The 19,841-nt window shown below is 58.0% G+C and overlaps 2 protein-coding genes across 2 annotated transcripts in view; both read right to left on the reverse strand.

Moving 5' to 3' along the window:
* ANKHD1 (ankyrin repeat and KH domain containing 1) overlaps window positions 1-4,467 on the reverse strand; it is a 117,795-nt gene extending 113,328 nt beyond the window's left edge. The window contains exon 1 of the mRNA XM_074155688.1: window positions 4,189-4,467. Within this exon, the coding sequence (XP_074011789.1) occupies window positions 4,189-4,467 (279 nt within the window). The remainder of the gene's footprint in view (window positions 1-4,188) is intronic.
* A 1,063-nt stretch (window positions 4,468-5,530) lies between these two features.
* Window positions 5,531-17,403, reverse strand: SLC4A9 (solute carrier family 4 member 9). The gene is made up of 20 exons (XM_074155812.1): window positions 17,135-17,403; window positions 15,209-15,369; window positions 14,888-15,037; window positions 14,689-14,750; window positions 14,456-14,613; window positions 12,537-12,624; window positions 12,086-12,240; window positions 11,395-11,511; window positions 11,008-11,182; window positions 10,646-10,779; window positions 10,260-10,531; window positions 9,327-9,610; window positions 9,117-9,230; window positions 8,339-8,500; window positions 7,962-8,140; window positions 7,637-7,709; window positions 7,344-7,412; window positions 6,282-6,455; window positions 5,702-5,857; window positions 5,531-5,581 (listed from the first exon to the last, which is right to left on the reverse strand). The coding sequence occupies exons 1-20, from the start codon at window positions 17,401-17,403 to the stop codon at window positions 5,531-5,533; spliced, it is 3,003 nt and encodes a 1,000-aa protein (XP_074011913.1).
* Between the last annotated feature and the right edge of the window lie 2,438 nt (window positions 17,404-19,841).

A 19,841-nucleotide genomic window follows, 5' to 3' on the forward strand; every position in this document is an offset into this window, starting at 1 on the left:
TGCTGCTATTTGCATTCTTTCAAATATAATACAGAAGACCAAAATGTATAAGTATTAAACTATCCTCAGAAGCCAAAAATGTATTGTGTGTACCATTTAAGCAGCAGTGTCACGTTAAGAAGCTTCACTAACACGGCAACAACTTTAATAGACTACATTGCCAATTTAACCCAAACTAGTTAAGTATTCACCCTGAATTCAAAACCCAGTTTAAAAATGAAGAGACCTTGGATTTGCCACAGTGGGGGAGATGAGGAAGAAAAAAAGATTAAGCCCCAGACAAAATCTCCAAGTACTGAACTGATCTGGAGTGCTTGCCATTCGACTATTAATTCTACTCATTGTAGGATGTAGGTTATATCTGATTTTTAATTATGCTTTATGTAAATATCCCCAGAGGCTTATGCAATAGGTAGAGGCTTAAGTAAGGCAAGCTGGTAGAGGCAGGCAGCCTGCTCTGGAGAGGGAAGCCGAGAGCTGGGTTGACTCCACAGCCAAGGGGTGAGTAAGCTCCAGTTGCCATCAAAGGCCTCCAAACCCCTGAAGAGGAGAGACTTGCTACATTCATACGCTCACCACCAAAAGCCACTTACTGAACTGAGCTCCAAGATCCTCTGGTACTTTTGTCAGCACAGCTGGCTTCTCCTACTTGATTTACAACAGATCAGCAAACCGCAGTCCCACAAGCACTAACACTGCCATATTTATCACTTGCTCCAACTCTCTATTTCTACTGTCTAGTTTTCCGCCACAATGTTTTTGGTAAGAACCTGCATGCTCTCTGGCCAGCAGCCCTCAAACACCAGGGACCCTATGGACTTCACATACTATTACTCACCAGCACACCCTCACCTTGACCTACAGGCTTCACAACTAGCACAGAGGAGGCTGTTTAATACCCATGCCTTTGGCACTGCTTTAAATGCCAGCAAAATTCACACAAAGAGTGATAACACAATACTTAGAATTACACCAAAATGTCACTCTAAACAAGTTGCAGGCTGTATTCAAACCCTGATCAAGCTTAGAAGGCAACCAAGCAACTATTTACACCGAGGCCAAAACCACCTCATCTCTCAGACTGCGACCAGTGGCATAAAGTTTCTCTGACCGCCCAGGAGAACCACGGCTTCCCCTCCATTTTACACAGAAATAGCATAAAGCTTCCTGGCCTCGTCCTTCCATGCCCAAAGGCATGCTTCAGCTTGCAATTGTTCCTATTTGCATGTGATAATTTTACCTGGTAATTCTAGAAAATATTCTGTACAGCTGCATTTAAATTTCACCTTGCAGACCTGATACAACTCATTTGTACAGGATCCATTTCAGTCCCTGGTTTCCCAACGAGCAGCCCAGTGACTACCATAAGCGGGCACTGGGCTAGGAAACCAGAAAGCTTTGATTTTTCTCCCAGCTCTGCAAGGCAGGTTAAATGCAGCACACTCTCTTCACTTGTAAAATGGGGACAGTACTCCCCACTGTAAAGTACTTGAAGAACTGGTGTAAGAAATGCAACGTATTTTCCAAAAGCGTTAAGCTAAAATATATTGCTCTCTTCATTCTCTAGATAAGTACTTCATTACACTCTTCGTCCTGCACTTCCATGATAATCTTCTCTACCTAATCTGTCATTTTTATTTAATCCAATTATTTTAGCATATTAAACTGAGACTAATAGAAGGGTACAAAACCTAAATACCACTGCAGACACACAGCAGAGCCTACAGAATATTGCACCATTATTTTTATGACTTCAAAAGTAGAGAAAAGAGTACAGATCAAGGCAGCAAGGCAAACGCTCACTTTATTTATTTTAATTCTACCTTCTAGTTCTCACTAATTCCACTCACTGGTAACAGCTGAAGGCATACACCCAAATCAGTGACTCATGGCACAAGACCACAGTCCAGTCACTGGGTTTTCAAAACAGTGCTGTTCAAGAATTGCAATGTTCCATCCCAGGAGTTTAATTGCTTTTTCTTTGTTTTTAAAAAAAAAAAAAGTAAGAAAAAAAAGAAAAAAACCAACAAAAACCCCCACTGACAACAGGTGCTTCTTTAGTTTTCATACATAGAGAAGAAAAAAAATTGGAAAAAAAAAAATTCACTCTTGGTCCTCCCAGCCATAGCCCGTAGCCTAGCCAGGCAGCAAAGGTGCAAGGCACATCCTTCCCACCCATGCTTCCTCCCCAGGTTACTCTCCACAACCAGAAACATAAGACAGAAGAACTCCCCAGGCAATTTCAGATTCAAGATTACCCCAACTCCTCTACCCTGTTCTGGAAATCTCGAAGTGTTTTAATTTCAACTTATTTTTTTTTTATTATATATTTTAAATAAGAAAGCCTTTCCTAGGTTTTTCAAATGAGTAATTTTACTTTAACAGCTGTTTGGGAACCTTGATTTTTTTTTTTACCTCAATGCCAACCTCCCAGATACGTTATTTATAATAGGCTGTCTTTCTTAATACTTGCTATTACTCAAGAGACCAATGGAGTGCTCATAGTAAACACCTTAGCTGTTCAATCTACACATCCTTTAAATAATGGGGCAGGTTCAAAAGGCATAAGCTTTCAAATCAGAACTCTGCTCATCTTGTAAAGAGCCACAAACACTCTGATATAGCCCATTTCCCCTCATTTTCCACGTGCTGTAACTACTGCTTTGTATCTTCAAAGATACATTAAAATGTGACATAAAAGACATCCTAGAGAGTGGAAACTCATAAATTACTTGCATCCTATTCTATCTACAATAGGCCTTCCAGCTCCCAGAACAGGTATGTCCTTCAACACGCAATCCCACATCAGTGTATGTTCAGGATACCAATCACACAGGGATCGTTCGCACACAAGTGCTCATTCACCTGATGATTAGATTTTTAGTTTAGTTAAATGTCCTGCTCTTAACACAATTTTTAATTTAGATTAGGTGGTCACAAGCAAAGTGCAAATGTGGGTCTACCTCAGTTTAGTCACTTTTTTATTCAGATAAGACCTGTCAGTTTGGGTTTCAGGAGGGCTGAACAAAAGGTCATCACCAATGGAAGGCAAAAAATTTAGACATGGGAGGATGAATGCAGGGCTCTCTCCTTCCATTTCCTCAGAAGAAATGTGGAGACATACCAAAGTACCCATTCCTGGCCCCCAAAGAACAAATGGTATGTATCGCCTTGGCTACCATCTTCTTCCTCCTGCAGAAGCACACAGAAGTACAGAGCGCTGGAACCCCAACAAGCCTGCAAGTGCTAGCCTCTTTCTCCTGCTTTCTGCTAAGACTACATAAGTGCTACAATGGTGGCTGTGATCTCAAGTCTTCTTTCTAAAAGAGGCAAGGAAATAAGATTCACCCTTTGGTGTAGGATGAGTGGGCTGTAGTGACGGATAAAAGCCTTCATTTTTCTTCTCTCCCTAGGCTACGTAAAGCAGGGTTAGATGCAAGTTTACAGGCCCAACAATGCTCTATTTGGGTTGGGATAAGGCTCCAGTCCCTCCCCTGCACCCTTGCCTTGAAACTTTCGGCAGGTTTGAAAGATCAAAGGAAGATAGCTCCATTACCTTCTTCCATTTTGTTGGGTAAGAAATATTTCTACTGCATAAAAGTGTGTGCGTGTATATCTATGTATCTCAGGAATTTTAGCAGAGTCTGGGAATCCCATTTCCTTCCTCCCTAGTCCAGGGCAGCAGCCCCGGAGACCAGAGGCTTTACTTTGTTCTCCACTGGGCAGAGAACCTCATCTCCCCTCCCAAACCTGGTTCAAAGTGGAAACCACTCCTAGAGGTCAGGACACAGCACCACGGGAGATGGCTTTCTCCGACCCTCCGCCCGCAGAGAAGCGGCGGCGAGCGGAGGGCCCGGCCGCCCCCGGCGGGGGCAGGCGGGGCGCCCAGCCACCTCTCCCGGGGCCCGCCGGGAGGCGCGGCGGAGCCGAGACACCCCCCCGCCCCGAGCCCAAGCAGAAGGCCCCGGGCCGCCCTGCCCGTGCGGGGCCGCCGGGACCCCGCCCCCGGTGAGGCCGCTCACGCCCATGGCGGCGGGGAGGCGGGGGGTGTGGTGCGGCCCGCGACCCCCGCGCCCGCTCTGGGCGGCGGCGGGCCCGGCGCGGCCAGCGGGAGGGCGGGCGCCGGCCGGGCCTGTCAGGAGGCGGCGGAGGGGAGGGCGGGCCGGGCCCGCGGGCGGGATCGCTCACCTCGGACACCTCGTCCTCGTCGCTGCCGGAGCCGCCGCCGCCGCCCCCGCTCCGCAGCACAGCGGCCGCCAGCTTGAAGTCGAGGGCGGCCTCGCCGGCCGCGGGCACTCCGGGGCCTCCCGGCCCGCCGGGCCCAGCTTCCCCGAATAGGCGCACGGCCCGCAAGCCCAGCGGGGAGGGCCCGGCCGCGGCGGGCGGCTCGGCGGCGGGCGGCGAGCGGGGAGCGACCGAGTCGATCTCCTCGTCGCCGACGGGGGCGGCAGTGCCGTCCGTGAGCATCGCGCTGGTGGGGGCCGCCGCCGCTCGCAGAGCCCAGCCGTCTCCGTCCCCTCACGGCACCGCAGCAGCGCCACTAACTTCTCACACCCTACCCGGCCGCGGGCGCCGCGCCGCCCACCCGCCGCTCCGTGCGGGCTCATTGGGCGCGCTCGGCCGACGGCGGCGCGCTATTGGGCGCGGCGCCCGCCACTCTTAGTCGCGTCACGCGCTCCCAGCATGCTGCCCTGAGAGCGCACGCCGAGACGGTTAGAGCCCGCCGCCCCGCCCCGTTCCCCTGGCCTCGCTTCCTGAACTCCGCGGGAGCTGATTGGTCATCTGGAACGTCAGTCGTGTGCCTTGCCAGAGCTGCGGGCGTCGATAAGGCGGGCGGGCTGTCCGTCAAAGTGAATCCGGGAGTTGCGGATTTCGATTGGTAGAAGAGCACGTCGCTCACAACGCACAGCGTCTGGCGCCGCTCGATTGGCTCCTGCCGTGCCCTGCCCCCCCCCTCCCCTTCGAACCCCTCTGAAGGTCTCCGTCAACACGAGAGACCGTCACACGGTCGCCTATCCCGAGCGGCGATTGGAGGCGGGCGCTGCCTATCGAGGCGAACGGCTCGCCCCCTCCCTTCCCGCCCTCCCGTCCCGAGCGCGGGCTGTCGTAGGCTGAACGCGCCGTCACTCTGCTCCCAGTGACGTGAGTGGCCCCTCCCGCCGTGGCAACACCACGTGGCCTGTGTCCGCGCCGCCGGGGCACCGGCAGGAGGGGCGGGGCGGGGCGGCGGCTGTCACCACAGGGACCGGCGTGACAGGACGCGGGGCTCGGGCGGGGCCGGGCCCGGCAGGAGCGCGGCAGGGCCAGGGGAGGCGCGGGGCGAGGCGAGAGCTGGCGGCCGGGCCGCGCTTCCAGCAGCCGGACCCGGGGGAGCCGTCCCTGCCCGCGCCGGGGCTCGGCCCGGCCGGTCTGCCCAGCTCCGAGCCGAGCCGGGCCCCGCCGAGGGCCGGTGTTCCCCTCCAGCGGGGCAGGAGCGGACCGGCCGCGGCCTCCTCCGCCCCTCGACTGGCCCCGCGTCCCGGCGTCAGTCCTAATTCACCGAGGTGTTGATCTCGGGCGCTCGGCGCGGCACCAGCTCTGACTGGAGAGGGAAGCGAGAGTGGGACGGGGCTGGCGGCGCTCCCGGGCCTTGCAGCTGCCAGCCCCACCAGGCAGCCTCGGCCCCCGCCCCGGGGAGCCTGGCGCCCCGGACATCACCTACCCCCTCGCTGCCGCTCTCTTCTGCCCGCCGCCTCCCCGGCCGTCTCCTCTCCGCCCCCTCCCCGGCCTCGCCGGGCAGCAGGCTGTCCAGCCAGCTCAGGTCGTGCAGGGAGAAGATGCGCTCCAGTCCCTTCCGGATCCCCACCAGCGCCAGCAGCTTTGCCAGGGCAAAGCGTGGGTCAGCACCGCACAGCGCTCGGGGCAGGCGGCCAGGGATCCCCATCACACCCCCTCTGTTTCCCCAGTGGGTGCCAGGGAGGCGGCGTGTCACCTCTCCTGGCTTGGTCCCAGGGGACAATACTTGCACAATGCCTGCAAGGCAGCGATGGCCCCAACCAGCCCTAATGCAGGACTTGAAAGTTGGTGCAAAGCCGTGTTGTGGCCCTGCAGGGACCCTGCCAGCCCACAGAAGTCTGAGCGCCCACGTACACCACCCTCCAGGGCCTGGGTCATCACCCAGGGCAGTGCCCACATCCCTTGCCCAAGGCAAGCGCCAGGACACTGGCAATGCTCAAGGCACATGTGGGCAGCACCCAGCCTGGCACCAAACCAGTGCCGCCCGATTACAGGGGATGTCATACCATCACTGGGAAAATAATAGCAGCCATGGTGGACTTGAGGACCCAGAGGAGGGCCAGGCACAGGAGCTGGATGATGGTGAAGAGGTGCACCCGACGCAGTGGCACGTGGCGGAGGTAGGCAAGGTCTGGCTGGTGCTTGGCTGGCATCAGGAGCAGTTGCACACGGTCTGTGAGCTGTAGTGAGAGGATGGCACATGGGTCATGCACCTCCAGCTTTCAGATAGCTCTCACCCACCTCCTCATTGGGATGGGGCTGGCAGGATGGATTTTCGCCATTGTTTTTGTAGTTCAGCCCTCCTGCCATCTGTGCTGACTGCAAGTGATGCCTGGGTGAGTGGGTTTGCTGCAAGACCAGGGGTCCTGGTACCACCATTGTTCCAGGCCAGGGGAGCACTTTCCAGACAGACATCTAGAAAGGACTCAAGCTGGTCTCAAAGGGTTGCTTGAGAGGTAACAACCCCTTGATTCCCCTCCCTGCATGCAAGAAAATGCTGCTGCTGCCTTTGCCAGAGCACAGCCCCGGATTCCCCAAGCAGAAAGAGGGATGAGGGAAGGAGTTTCCCAGCCTGTGATCCAGAGCAGGGTAATTACAGGGAAATCGTACTGTTTAGAGGAAAAGGGGGGATAGATACTTCTGGAGTGGGGATTTTTTTCCCCTCTGTGGGTTTCTCAGGAGAGGAACCAAGCTGGCACATCAGTGACAATGCCAGGACCAAAGGACCAGCAGGTCCCAGTTCTCCAGCTCCCTTATGGGTATGTCCCTGCAGCTTTGAGAACAAATCCGGGTTATGCACTGTTCCCTCCACTTCTCCCAAACCACATGATCCATCAATGCAGAAGTTGCTCCTGCTCCTCAGCATCCCAGATACCTCTCTTTCTCTCTCCTCTGCCTCAGAAAGGTCCCTCTGTCCCTCATTGTCCTAGGCCTGGTGGGGTATAGACCCATGCCAGGCTGCACATCATGCAGAGCTAAAATCCAGGCTCTGCTGTGCAGTGAGAGCTGGTATTGAGCTCATCCCCAAAACAGCCCCTACCAGCACCCCCAGTGCAGTCCTCTCTCACCTGGATGCTGTTCAGCGCCACCACCCCCATGTGCAGAAAGACCCCGTACAGCACCGGCATTGGGATGTGCTGCAAAACAGTGGGGCGAGGGGTCAGCAGGGCACAATTTCCTGAGGTGGCTGCGCTCAATGAGCATCCTCTCCTGTACGAAAGCCTGCAGATGCAGCCGCAGCATTTGCTGCTTTGATTTCCAGCAGCCTGGTTGGGCTGGGTTAAGAGCCCTGCAGTCTTGGAGGACATAGCCAACCCCCAGCCTTGGAAAAGAGGCCAAACTCAGCAGCCAGGCTCCCTACCTTGAGAACAGGTGCCATGAAGACAGAGACCCCCGTCAGGACAAAGACGGCCAAGCCAGTCAGCCTTTGCTCCCTGCAGGAGGCAGCGCAGGTGTCACAGGTGTCATGGAGTCCCTCAGGAGCCCAGAGCCCACACCTGCCCTCCCGGCCCCCAGGGCCTCTGCTTTTTTCAGCCGTGATGACCACAGGAACCAGCGGCACCCCCAGGGAGACACAAGCAGCCCCACAGCTGGGTCTGCTGGCCAGCATGGGCATGTGCCTGACTCCTGGCTCCACAGCCGTGGGCAGAGGATCCCCTGGAGCGGGGTCTGGGCTTGTTGCATACCTGATGCCCAGGAACTTGGGGTGCTCGCCTGGGGCTGAGGTTGCACTCTCCTTCCTCAGGCTCTCCATGTGAGCCAGGGAGATGACAGTGGCTGAGACGTACCAGGGGAGGCCGGTAACAGAGGTCACAGCCATCAGGAGGGAGACACAGAGGAGGTCCAGGTGAAAGCCTGCTCCTTTCTGCAACAGGAGAGGCAGTGGGGCTGGGGGCAAACCATCCCCCAACAGCATCAGAGGGGCATCAGTGGGGTCTGCCCACCTTGCCGGCTGGCTCGGGGTGCTGCTCTCCCCTGGCTGCCCCCCTGGCCCATGGGGACCAGCCAAGACCTGGATCCTCCCCATTGGCTGGGTCCAGCCTGTCCCCTGTCTCCAACTCACCTGCAGCTTGTACTCCCTGCGGTTAAGGATGACAGCTGTGATCTGCTGGTCCATGAAAATGAGGATGGTGACAAGGACGGCAGGCACCGCAGACACCAGACAGACCCACCACGGGTTGGCTCCAAAGGGGAAGATGATCCAGCCCCGTGCTGGATTTGTGGGCTGTGGAGAACAGAAGGGTCACGGCAGCCACCAACCACCTGTGAGGTCTGCAGTGCAGCTGGGTGATGGGACCAGCCCTGGGTACCCAGGCTGGAGCCCTGTGGACATCCAGGGATACTCCACCTGGGGGGAGGAAGAGCATCCTCACTCATCCTGGGTAAGCTCCTAGGCAGACACCCTGGCTATGGTGGAGCAGGGGATAGCTCCTGGGCACTGCAAGCCAGAAGCTGGGCATGTGCCCCTGGGAGCTAGTGGAAGAGGTGGCATTGGGCATTGATGATGGCAAGCCCAAGGAGGTGGCAGCAAGCATGGGCTGCTTTGAGATGCTGCCAGCCCCACTCCACACCCAGGGTGGGGAGCCCAAGCCCGGACTTGAGCTTGTGTTTCTCGCTCCAGCGTGAGTTGTACCATGACGCTGTTAGTTCTGGATTGAGTCAGGTTATTTGCAGAATGTGGGATCAGCTGAGATCCAACCCCTTCTTGTTTGCTGGGGCACAGACCGCATCCCTATAGGGCTGAACCCAGTGGTGGGAAGGACAGCCGCAGCATGACAAGAAAGCCACTGTGGGTGGCATAGACCCACTCCCCAGCAGCACCATGCCCACCCCGCCAGCACCTTCAGCTCACTGGGGATGAGAAGCTTGGGGGTCTCCAGGCCCAGGGTGGCATCAATGGCACAGGAGGCAAGGATGGCCAGGATGATGGCGAAGTCGCTCACTAGCTTCCGTACCTGGAGATGGAGAGAGGTTGGCCAGGGCTGGGGGCTGACCCAGGTCATAGCACCTGGAGCCAACCCCAACAACGAGAGTGGCCGAAAGATGCTCACCACCGCAGGGAAGTAGCGGCTGCTCCTAAAGTGCTTGAGTGCAGTGCAGGAGAGGAATGTGCCCCCAAAGAGCAGGAAGGAGAGGAGGGTGACATCGGGCACATACTGGCAGCTGGTTCCCAGGAGATGCCCACCTCGACCCAGGCACTGGGTCCTGCTCAGCCCAGCCGGGCTGATGGGAGGCTGTGGGGACAGGGCAGGAGGCGAGGAGGCATCATGTACAGACACCTCGGGCCCACCCCAGCCCCTCGCCCCTCGCGTGTCATTCCCTGTGGAGCTGTGACCTGCAAGGGGATGGTGGGGTCAGGGTGCCAGCAACATGGGGATGCTCCATCAGGGTTGAATGGGACTGTGCTGCCATCAGGGCAGCTCCCCAGGGCCTACCCAGGGCCTCAGGGTGCTGGATGGGTCCCCATGGGACCCCTGAAGCCCTGGCACTGGCTGATGCCCAGGGAGCGTCGAGGGGTGACTCCCGCCCCTGCAAAGGGAGCACCAGCCACTAGAGGCACCATCAGCCTTAGGCTGTGCCCAACACTGATGCTTTTGGTACACTGTGAGTCCCATTTGTGGGATCAGTGTGGTCACATCTTCAGGCCCCAGGAAGCACCCACTGATTTACAGACCGGGCTAGAAACAGCAGCACAAACCCCCTCAGATGCCCACCTCCAGCTCCTGGCATCTCCCAACTCAGAGCCACAGGAGCCGGACCAAGGCCGTCCTTGCTCCCTGTCTGGTGCCTGGGCAGTGCCAGGAGGCAGGGGCAAACGGACGGCATGGAGGGGAGTGGAGGAAGGTGCCAATGTGATCAGGTAGGTGAGGATGGGATTGAGCAGCCTCCTCCTCCTCCAGTGCCTTCCCCCATCTAGCCGGGTGTCAGGGTCCCAGGGCAGCAGCCCCCTGCTCTCCACCAGCCCCACAGCTGCTTGGGCTCACCGGGGCTGGACAAGTTGCAGATGCAGCTGTAGGAGGTGACATTGTCCAGCCGGTACTGCCAGTTGATGGGAAAAGCATCTGCCAGGCTCAGCATCTTCTTCAGGGAGTCGTAGATGAATATCAAGCTGATAAGGGCGCAGAAGCCTTCCTCGGTGAAGCGAGTAAAGTACCGCACGAGGTGGCTGGCTTCAGTGGCCACCAAGACCATGCCAAAAAAGGCCACCCAGAGCCCAATCCAGAGGCGAAACTCCAGGTAGTCCAGGCTGTGCTCTCTGGTGGAAAGGGTGACCCAGAGCCTCAACAATGACACCTGCCTGGCATGATGGTGGCCTGTGCCCCAGCCAGGGGACAGTGGCTTGAGGAACTGTCTGTGGCAGGGTACTTACTGGCTGAAGGAGAAGAGAAGGCGCTCGAAGACCAGCACAGGGCCAGTGCTGCTCAGTATGGTCAGGGGCTGGCCAGAAAAGAGGCAGAAGACGGAGCCAGCAAAGGCTGTGCCCAGGAAGCTCTCCAGCACCCCCTGAAATGCAGGGGAGGGGTGCCAGGCACCAGGCACATGGTGTGGCACCAGGCGTGGCCCCAACAGCAGCACAGCTGCAGGCAGCTGCCTGCACCTCCCTGCACTGCAGGGTGCTGGGTGCCCTGGGGGCACTGCGAGCTACCTGGGCACAGTGGTAGGTGGACACCCAGGAATCCTGCATGCTGGGCTGAGTGGGGTTTGTGCAGGGTGCTCTGCAGCCACACCAACCTGCATGTTGGCAGTTGCATCCCCCAGCATGCCCCCAAAGGTGATGGCATTGGTGACCGTCGCCAGGTAGATGTAGAGCACTGCCGAGAGGCACTGGGGGTGCAGGGCATCAGAGAAGTCACTGCCGTACCATGGTGCCTTCCTCCGGATGTCTTGCAGCAGCCCCCCGAAAAGCCTGGGGCAGCAGATGGAGATCTCAGAGCAGCCCCCTGGCTGGCCATCACCCCCTGAGAGAACTGCAAGGCAAGGGACAATCCCTTCCCCTGGAGGCACCAGCCCAGAGTGGTTTGGACATGGTGGCCCCATGTGCTGGGGAGAGCTGGTGCCCTGCCCCGAATTCAGCATCCTGCTGCACCTCTCACCACCCTTGTCCTTCCAGGCACCCACCTGCCTGTCCTCTCCAGCTCCTCCCTGGAGTGTGGATGCCCCAAGCCAGCTCTGTCCCCAGCTGCTGCCATGTCCCCATTACCATGCGACTGCCGGTCTGGTGGGTGCATGGTGGTCCTGTGGCAGACCAGAGCCTGAGATGACAGGCTTCAGGTTGGAGCCCTCAGGACTCAGCTGCATCTAGGGGACACTATGATAGGGGACAGGGGTGCAAGCAGGGCTGGGGGGACCTCGTGTATCCCTAATAATGAGGAGGGGAAAGCTCAGGAGGAGGAGAGATGAGGGAGCTGGACTTGATGATCTTCAAAGGTCCCTTCCAACCCAACCCTCCAGCAAGACCTGGAGCCAGCTCTAGCAGGACCAGTTTTCGTGGAGGAGCTGGGCAGAGCCAGATGTGTCCTGCTCAGAGGATGAGTTTCACATCTGAGTGCTGAAACCCAGTGTTCCCAGCAGCTCCTGCCTGAGGGGACAGCAGGACTGACAGCAGTGGGGACCAGAGCTGTGGTCATCGTCCGGAGCTGCAGGGGGGCTTGGCTGGGAGGACCTCACTGGCAAAGGTTGGCTCCTGGGTGGCTTCATCTCCATGGAGATGGAGATTTCAATGTCACAGTCTCCACAATCACAATGTCTCCACCTGGGAGACTCTGCAGAGAGTCTGGCAGAGTCTGCGGGTGCCCTCCCTCCAGCCTACCTCCTGTGCAGAGATGGCAGACAGTTCGGTGGAGGAATCCGGGCACTGGGGTCCCATTTCCCAGGAGGAAGCACAGTCAGCTCATCCAGGAATGCCTCCATCCCTGCGATGAGGTCCTCTCGGTGCTCAGCCTGCCGGGCAACCCTTTGGAACAGCTTTGGGGAAATGCTGTGGTTTAGCCACCACATCCCTGTGTTCAGCCACTTGGAGCCTTCCTCCCAGCCTGTAGCCATCACCGAGAAAGACACCCATCCACTTCAATGCAATGGGTGTACCTATATCCTACAGACCCACCCCAAACCTTTGTTTTCTTAGGCTGGGTAAGGGAAGCCACCAGCACACCCATCCTCTGCCTCCTCCTTTGCAGCCTGCAGAGGAGAGAAGCCTTGGTGTCCTCAGCCTAGGCTTCATCCCAGGCCCATCCCACCCATGGGTGCTGCACCAGGCTCACCTCATCCATCAGCAGCATGGCCATGGCCCTGCCAACCTTGTGGTAGGCTTTGGCTTTGGCTTGGGGACCCAGCAGAATGAAGAGGAACCTGTGGGCGAGACAGTACATCTCCTGAGCAGCCCTCTCCTCAGTAGGAATGCTTCTCCCAGGGGAGACTGTGGTGCTGTGGGAATGCTGGGGAGGGCATCTGGGCAGGCTTGGGGGGCTGCTGCCACCCCAAGGGGCAGCCACCCTAAGTGGGGGGTCAGGGAGAGAAGACAAGACATGTGTCTGCTGCCTGCTGCATGGAAACCCCATGGGAGACCATGGCACACCAGGACCCCGGCTGGATCAGAGGGTCTGCAGAAACCCAGGAGGGAGGGCATGGGGGACAGGTCTTTGGGGCAGAGAAGGAGACATCCTTGGCTGGGGGTCTGTGGGGTCATGCTCATGGGAGTATTGCTGGCAGGCAGGATGCAGGAGTGATAGCATTGGGAAGGAGAGCTTGCCAGCTGCACAGGCAGCAAGTTTGATAGGACTACAGGCACACGGGAGGAGATTGGAAAGAGGGCTCAGAGCTCTTGAAGAAATATGTCTGAAATCCCACACCTCAGAGGTCATCAATAGGATGACCATGAGCCAGCAACGTGCCCTTGTGGCCAAGAAGGCAAATAGCATCCTGGGGGGCATGAGAAAGAGTGTGACCAGCAGGTTGAGTGAAGTCATCCTCCCCCTCTACTCTGCCCTGGTGAGGCCACATCTGAAGCACTGGAGAACTGGCCTCCCAGTTCCAGAAGGACAGGGAACTGCTGGAGAGGGGACAGCAGAGGGCTACAAAGATGATGAGGGGACTAGGACATCACTCTTATGAGGAACAGCTGAGGGAGTTGGGTCTTTTTAGTCTGGAGAAGAGAAGGTGAGGGGGGATCTGATCAATGCCTATAAATACTAAATACTTAAAGGGTGGGTGTCAGGAGAATGGAGCCAGTCTTTTTTCAGTGGTGCCCAGTGACAGGACAAGAGGTAATGGGCACAAACTTGAACATAGGAAGTTCCACCTAAACATTAGGAGGAACTTCTTTACTTTGAGGGTGGTGGAGCACTGGAACAGGCTGCCCAGAGAGGTGGTCGAGTCTCCTTCTCTGGAGATATTCAAACCCTGCCTGGATGCCTTCCTGTCCAGCCTGCTCTGGGTGACCCTGCTTTGGCAAGAGGGTTGGACTAAATGATCTCCGAAGGTTCTTTCTAATGCCTATAATTCTATGATTCGGTGATATTCCACCAAGGAGCGAGCAGGAGGTGAATGGATGTCCTGCTCCACCCAGCTCCTGGGAATGGGTGCTCCGGGCAGAGTGACCAGGAGGTGGCAATGTCCCCCCTAATCCTGGCCTGCCTTCTCCACGCGCTGCGTGGAAGCCCTCAGCTCAAGAGGCACACTGACCTTTTCCCCTTATGGCTTCAGAGGATGCCTTCTTCAACCATGGAGAAACACCTCCTGCCTTGCTCCTTTTCCCCTATGCCAACAGTGCTGCAAGAGCCACCCCACCACTCAGGAGAGCATTGCTGACAGTAAGAGGGCAAGAAACTCCTGCAAACCTGTGTTCCTTCCCAGCCATGAGCCCCCCATGCTCCCAGTCAGTAAGTGGAGAGCATCCAGACTCTCCTAAGTAGGAGAGTGAATGCAGAGCCCAGGTGGGGATAACCCAGGGGATGACCCCCTCAGGCTGCCCGGCAGATGCTGTACTCTCAGCCTGTCCTGGGATGCTTCTAAGGAGGTGGGAATAGCAGGAAGGGAAACAGTGAGCCAGGGTTCTGGGCCTGCACATAGTATTGGGTGCTGTACCCTTTGCTTTTGCCATACAAAGCCTTGTCCTGTGCAGGAGGGAGTGGGGAGACAGGGACAAAAAGGGGCACAGGGCCATTAGCCATGCTCCATTTACCTGCTGGGGAGAGCAACTTCAGCCAGTGAGCCAAGGGCCACCCCTTGCCTGAGGCGAATGAAGGCGGTGAAGGGCTTCTCCAGGAATTCAACTTCACCAACAGCGATGTGGGCTGCTTCGGTCCCCAGTGGGACCTTCTTCTTAAATTGATTTCTCAGCTGAAAGGAAGGGCTGCAGCAGCTGGGCACCCAGGATGCAGCAGTTGCTCTCAGCCCAGCTCTGTCCTGTCTTACCTGTTCCTTAAGAGGTGTTTCGGAGACCTGGGCTCCAGGCTCAGACCAGCTTTTGGCCTTCCCTGTAAAAAAAAGGAGCAAGGAGCAAAATACAAATGCAAGTGAATGGCCAGCATGGGTATTGCTCCAGGCTGGTGGCAGTGGAGGGATGCCCAGTGGGACAGCCATGTCACCACCCATGGCCAGGCGCCATGCCTACCTTGGCACGGAGAGAGGACGAGCTCAGCAAGGAGCTGCAGTAGGGATTTGGTGGGCTGGTGCCGTGGCTGGCGGAGCAGGAGGGCTGCCAGGCGTTCCCTCAGCTCAGGCTGCAGCTCTGCTTCCTCGGGCTGCCCAGAAAGCACCCTGTCTGCAACATGGATGAGGACACCCCTGAGTCCCCCCGGTTCACTGGCTAGTGGGTGGCTGTGCAGGGAAAAGCCCACTTAGCTGGAGCAGCAGACAGCCACCCCAGGTACCCGGGACACTCTCTCTGGTGACCAGCCCATCCCAGGAGGTGACTTTTGCATTCCCCACGTACCGATTATTTCCTTGAAAGAAAGGGCATCCAAATCCAGGAGCATTGTCCCCTTCTGCAGGCAATTCCTCAGCTGGAAGAGGCTGTGCAGGGGGAGGGCTGGGACATGCGGCGCACTCCAGCGCACCCCACCATCCTCCACCTTCTCCTCAAACTTTATCCACCTGTGCGGGGAGATGTGTGGGGTCAGTAACAGGGTGCCCCATGCCAGGCAGTGGGAGCTGAAGCTTGGATCCATCCCTTGGATCTCCCATTGGCATGGGGCTGGCAAAGACAGGGAGGGGTTTGGGGGCTCAGAGGGGCCTGCAGTGGGCTCACAGAGCAGAGGTAGGTGGGCAGCCTCAGCAATTACATCCCCATTCCCGCTGACCCACACTTCCCTCTGATCTCCTGATCGGGGGGGTTCACCAGTCATGGAATCACAGGAGGGTTTGGGTTGGAAGGGACTGTCACAGACCACCCAGTCCAACCTCCCGCCATGGGCATGCACATCTTCCACTAGATCAGGTTGTTCAAAGTCCTGTCCAACCTGACTTCAAATCTTTCCACAACTCCTCTGGGCAACCTGTTCAATGTCTCATCACCCTCTTTGTGAAACATTTCTTCCCTATGCCCAAACTAACCATGCCCTCTTGCAGTTTAAAACCACTGCCTCTTGTCCTGTCACTACAGGCTTGGTAAAAAAATCCCTCCCCAACTTTCCTGGAGCCTCTTTAGGGACTGAAAGGGGCTCTAAGGTCTCCCCGGAGCCTTCTCTTCTCCAGGCTGAACCCCCCAACTGTCTCATCCTCTCTCCATAGCAGAGCTGTCCCAGCCCTCAGACCATTTTGATGGCCTCCTCTGGCCCTGCTCTTACAAGTCCATGTCCATCTGGTGCTGGGGACCCCAGAGCTGGACGCAGTGCCAGCAGAGCAGAGCAGAGAGGAGCACCCCCTCCTCGACCTGCTGGTCACGCTGCCAGTGATGCAGCCCAGGAGACGCTTGGCTTTCTGGGCTGCAAGGGCATGGTGCCAGTTCATGTCCCATTTGTCACCCACCAGTACTCCCAATCCTTCTCCGCAGGGCTACTCGCAACCCACCCATCCCCAGGCTGTGCTGGGACTGGGGGTTGCTCTGCCATTAGCAGTGCTTGCTGGAGTCAGGACAGAAGTTTCTTGAACTGTTTGCCATGCTCAGGCCATGCCAAATATTTTAACGCTGGGGGGAAAACAGAGCATCCCTTTGTCTCCATGGGTGGGTGTGCTGCCGCAGCGAGGCTCAGCGTGCTGCACAGGGAGAGTGTGCACCGGCAGAGCACTGTCCTGTGCAGGGGGAGAAGAGGGCTGGGTGCTGGGGAGAGCCATCACAGCCACAGCCCAGTGGTGTTGTCCCCCATGAGACTCTCCCACCCCCAGGGGCAGACCCATTGCTGCCTCCAGACCCCTGTCCCTGTGCCCATGTCCCTGGGCCCCTGCCAAGAAGCCGAAGGGTGGTGTGGGGCGCAGGAACATCCTAACCATACTCCTGCCCCACACCAGCCCTGGCTCCTCTCCATTGGGCCCCACTGTCCACAGCCAAGCCTGCCCTGACCTACCCCCCGGGGTAGGCAGACGGATCTGGAGAGTGTCAAAGCACTGTCCCAGCCCTGGCGCAGATCTGGAGCCTTGGAGAGGCAGCAAAGGCAGGAGCAGAAGCAAGGCCACTGTGCCCATGCAGGGTCACTGCCTGCGTCCTGCCTGACACCATACCCTCTCCCATGAAACATGTCACCCTAAGCCAGCAGAAGCAGGCACCAGTGGGGGCAGAGGGCAGTGAGAAGCCCTGCTTTGGGGCTGAGGCTGAAGAACCAACAGCCTTCAGAGAGGCCGTGGGCTCCATCAGAGTTGAGCTTTCAAAGGCTGGGCTTCCCAAAGCATAGGCATGCAGCGTGGCCATTGCAGGAGTGCCTACCTGGCCGTCTCTCTCCACTCCAGCCCTGCCGGTGTGCTGAAGAGCTGATTGAGTTGAACGAAGAGCAGTGGGCAGGTGGCATGCCCCTGCTCCTCCCACTGCGGGGCAGCATCGGCTTGCTCGGATGCAGGGGCCATGCTGGAGGGAAAGATGCTGCAGCCAAAAACCTGGTACGGAGCTTCAGGGTTGCTCCCCTCTGGTCTGGGCTGTGAGTGGGCATCTGCCTCCCAGAGAGCTGTGCCAGCCACCCTGGTCATGTGGGCTCGCATGGCCACCAGCACTGGCACCCACAGGTGTGGGATCCCCTCCGGAGCTGCTGGCACTCGCAGGATCCTACTCATCCCACATGTTATAAAAGCTGTGAACCAGTTTAAACTGGCCACAAACCACTACATGGGAGCCAAGCCCAAAACAACAATCTCAAAACACTGGGGCCAGCCCCATGGGTCCCATTGTGGCTGGCTCCTGCCACCCCTGGCCAACCCACCTGGGCCAGAGACCAGCAGACTCCCCTGCCTCCTTCTAGTGGCCCGCGTGGACAAAGCTGCACTGGTGCTCTTGGGGGAGCAGTGTGTCCCCAAGCTCTCACGCACCCTGCGAGGCTTTGGTGAGGATACAGCAAAGCCAACCCCAGATACCTGGTGGCAGTGTTGGTGCCTGCACCAGGTCCCTGTGCCCATGGCAAGAGGGGTGGCACAGCCCTGTGGCAGCTCTTCCTGGGAAAGGAGATGTGAAGACGTGCGTTGGGGAAGGATATGTCACTGCTGAGGAAATCCAGAGTGGGGCAAGAGGGGCATGCCAGTGGTGGGGTTCACGACAAGGGTCAGGAGTGCGTCAGGGCTGTGGCCATCCCGGTGTGCAGAGGGCATCCGCATGGGCTGTGGTAGGCAAGTGGATATTGCAGCATGTGCAGGGAGGAAGGATACTTGCACAGTCACACCACCCTGCTTGGCACAGGGAGATGGCATGGTGTTGTGGGCAGAGAGCAGGGCCCCATGCTTGCTCTGCCTGCAGCACGCCTGCTGCTGCCATCACCGGCCTTGGCTCTGTGCAAACAAACAGCTGGGTTGTGTGCAATGCAAACACGGCGGCAGGCAACACAAACAGTGGCCAGCACAGGCGGGTTGTGCTGGAACTCACTGGCCCCCGGCAGGATTCAGCCCCAGGAGAAGCCCGGTGATGGGCCAGGTGCCACCACGGCTGAAGTCACGTTTCAGGGGAGCACAGGTGGGCACACGCCAGTCCCTGGGTTGCTGGTACCTGCCCCGTGGTGGATGGGATGGGAGCTGAGGCTGAGGAGTTGCTGGTGCTGGATCCAGCCCTGGGGGAGGCAGGGGGGGCAGCCCTCCCCATCATCCCCACTATCCCGAAGTACAACAAAACCTCCCCCCTGCCCGTCACTTTCTCCTGTCCCACAACCAGTTTCAGTCCAGCACCAGCAATTGCCCAATGGGGCCAGCCTCATCTTGCCCCTGCCCCCCCTTTAGCACAGGGTGAAGGCAGTAGCCTGCAGCACAGTGGGGGTCAAGCCATGCCAGGGCACCCTGGGTGCCAAGGCATCCCCCAGCCATGAGGCAGCGAGTTCAGCTTAGGCCACCCCTGGGTCCTTGAGGAGGAGGGGTGGGAGTGAGGGGGGCAGCCTGGGGAGGGGTCGGGGCTGAGGCTGGGGTCAACACCTGGATCCTGCTTTGCTGGGGTGTGATTCCCCCATAGATATAGAAGGGAGGGAGCCTGGCCTGAGTGAGGGGGCTGCATGCTGGGGGAGGCACACAGTGTGTGTGAGTCACACAGTCTGGGGGGTTGCATAGTGTGTGAGGAACTGCATGGTGTAGTGGGGGGCACAGGGTCTGGGGGCTCACACAATGTGATGGGAATCACATGGAGTGATGGGGGAGGTCACAGACCGTGATGGGGATTCACACAGCATGGTGGGGGTCCACGGTGTGTGGGCAGGTCACACAGCGTGGGGAGATTCACATAGCATGGGGGCATCACATGTTGGGGGCCTCAAATGGTGTGTGTGGGGATCACATGGCATGGCATAGGGTCATATGGCGGGGGGAGTGTCAAACAGTGGCAGGGGTCACACCTTGTGGGAGGGATGACTACCTGGCCAGCCGTCCTCTGGCTCTGCCATGCCTGCCCTCCCCCAGCTTCAGGGCTGCCACGGGTCCTTCCACTGCAGGCCCCCTTGCTCATGTGGAGGTCTGGGGACTTGGGGTGGCCTTGGTGAGCTGCCCTGTGCCCCTGCCCTGCCCTATGCCCCATCCTCCTGTCCCCAAAACGCCATTACAGTGCTCCCCAGAGCCACTCTCCTGGGGGACTGACGCTGCCCATGGGGCTGGACCCTGGCACTTGCCTTTCCCTCAGCCTTGATCCCCCAGCCCCGCTCCCTGTGCCTGCCAGGCTGTTTGCTCTGTGATACCAGCAAGCCCAAGATGAGTGATGTGGCATGGGGTGTGGGGGGGCCTTATCTGGGGTGGAGACCCCCGGTAGCAGGACCAATGGATGAGGAGAAGCAGGGAGGCTGCAGGGCACCTAAACTTTCCAGGGGCCTGCCTCCCCCTCCTGTAAGAGCTGCACCAGCACAGCCCCTGGCACGGGATGTGCGTGGCTGGAAGCAGTGGGGTGCAGGTGGGGGGGCTGTGGGTGACTCCAGAGGCAGAGGGAGGCAGAGGCAAGAGAGGCTGTGGCAGGCAGAGGGGGA

Source organism: Numenius arquata, chromosome 11 (genome assembly GCF_964106895.1).
Source record: "Numenius arquata chromosome 11, bNumArq3.hap1.1, whole genome shotgun sequence".
Classification (NCBI taxonomy): domain Eukaryota; kingdom Metazoa; phylum Chordata; class Aves; order Charadriiformes; family Scolopacidae; genus Numenius; species Numenius arquata.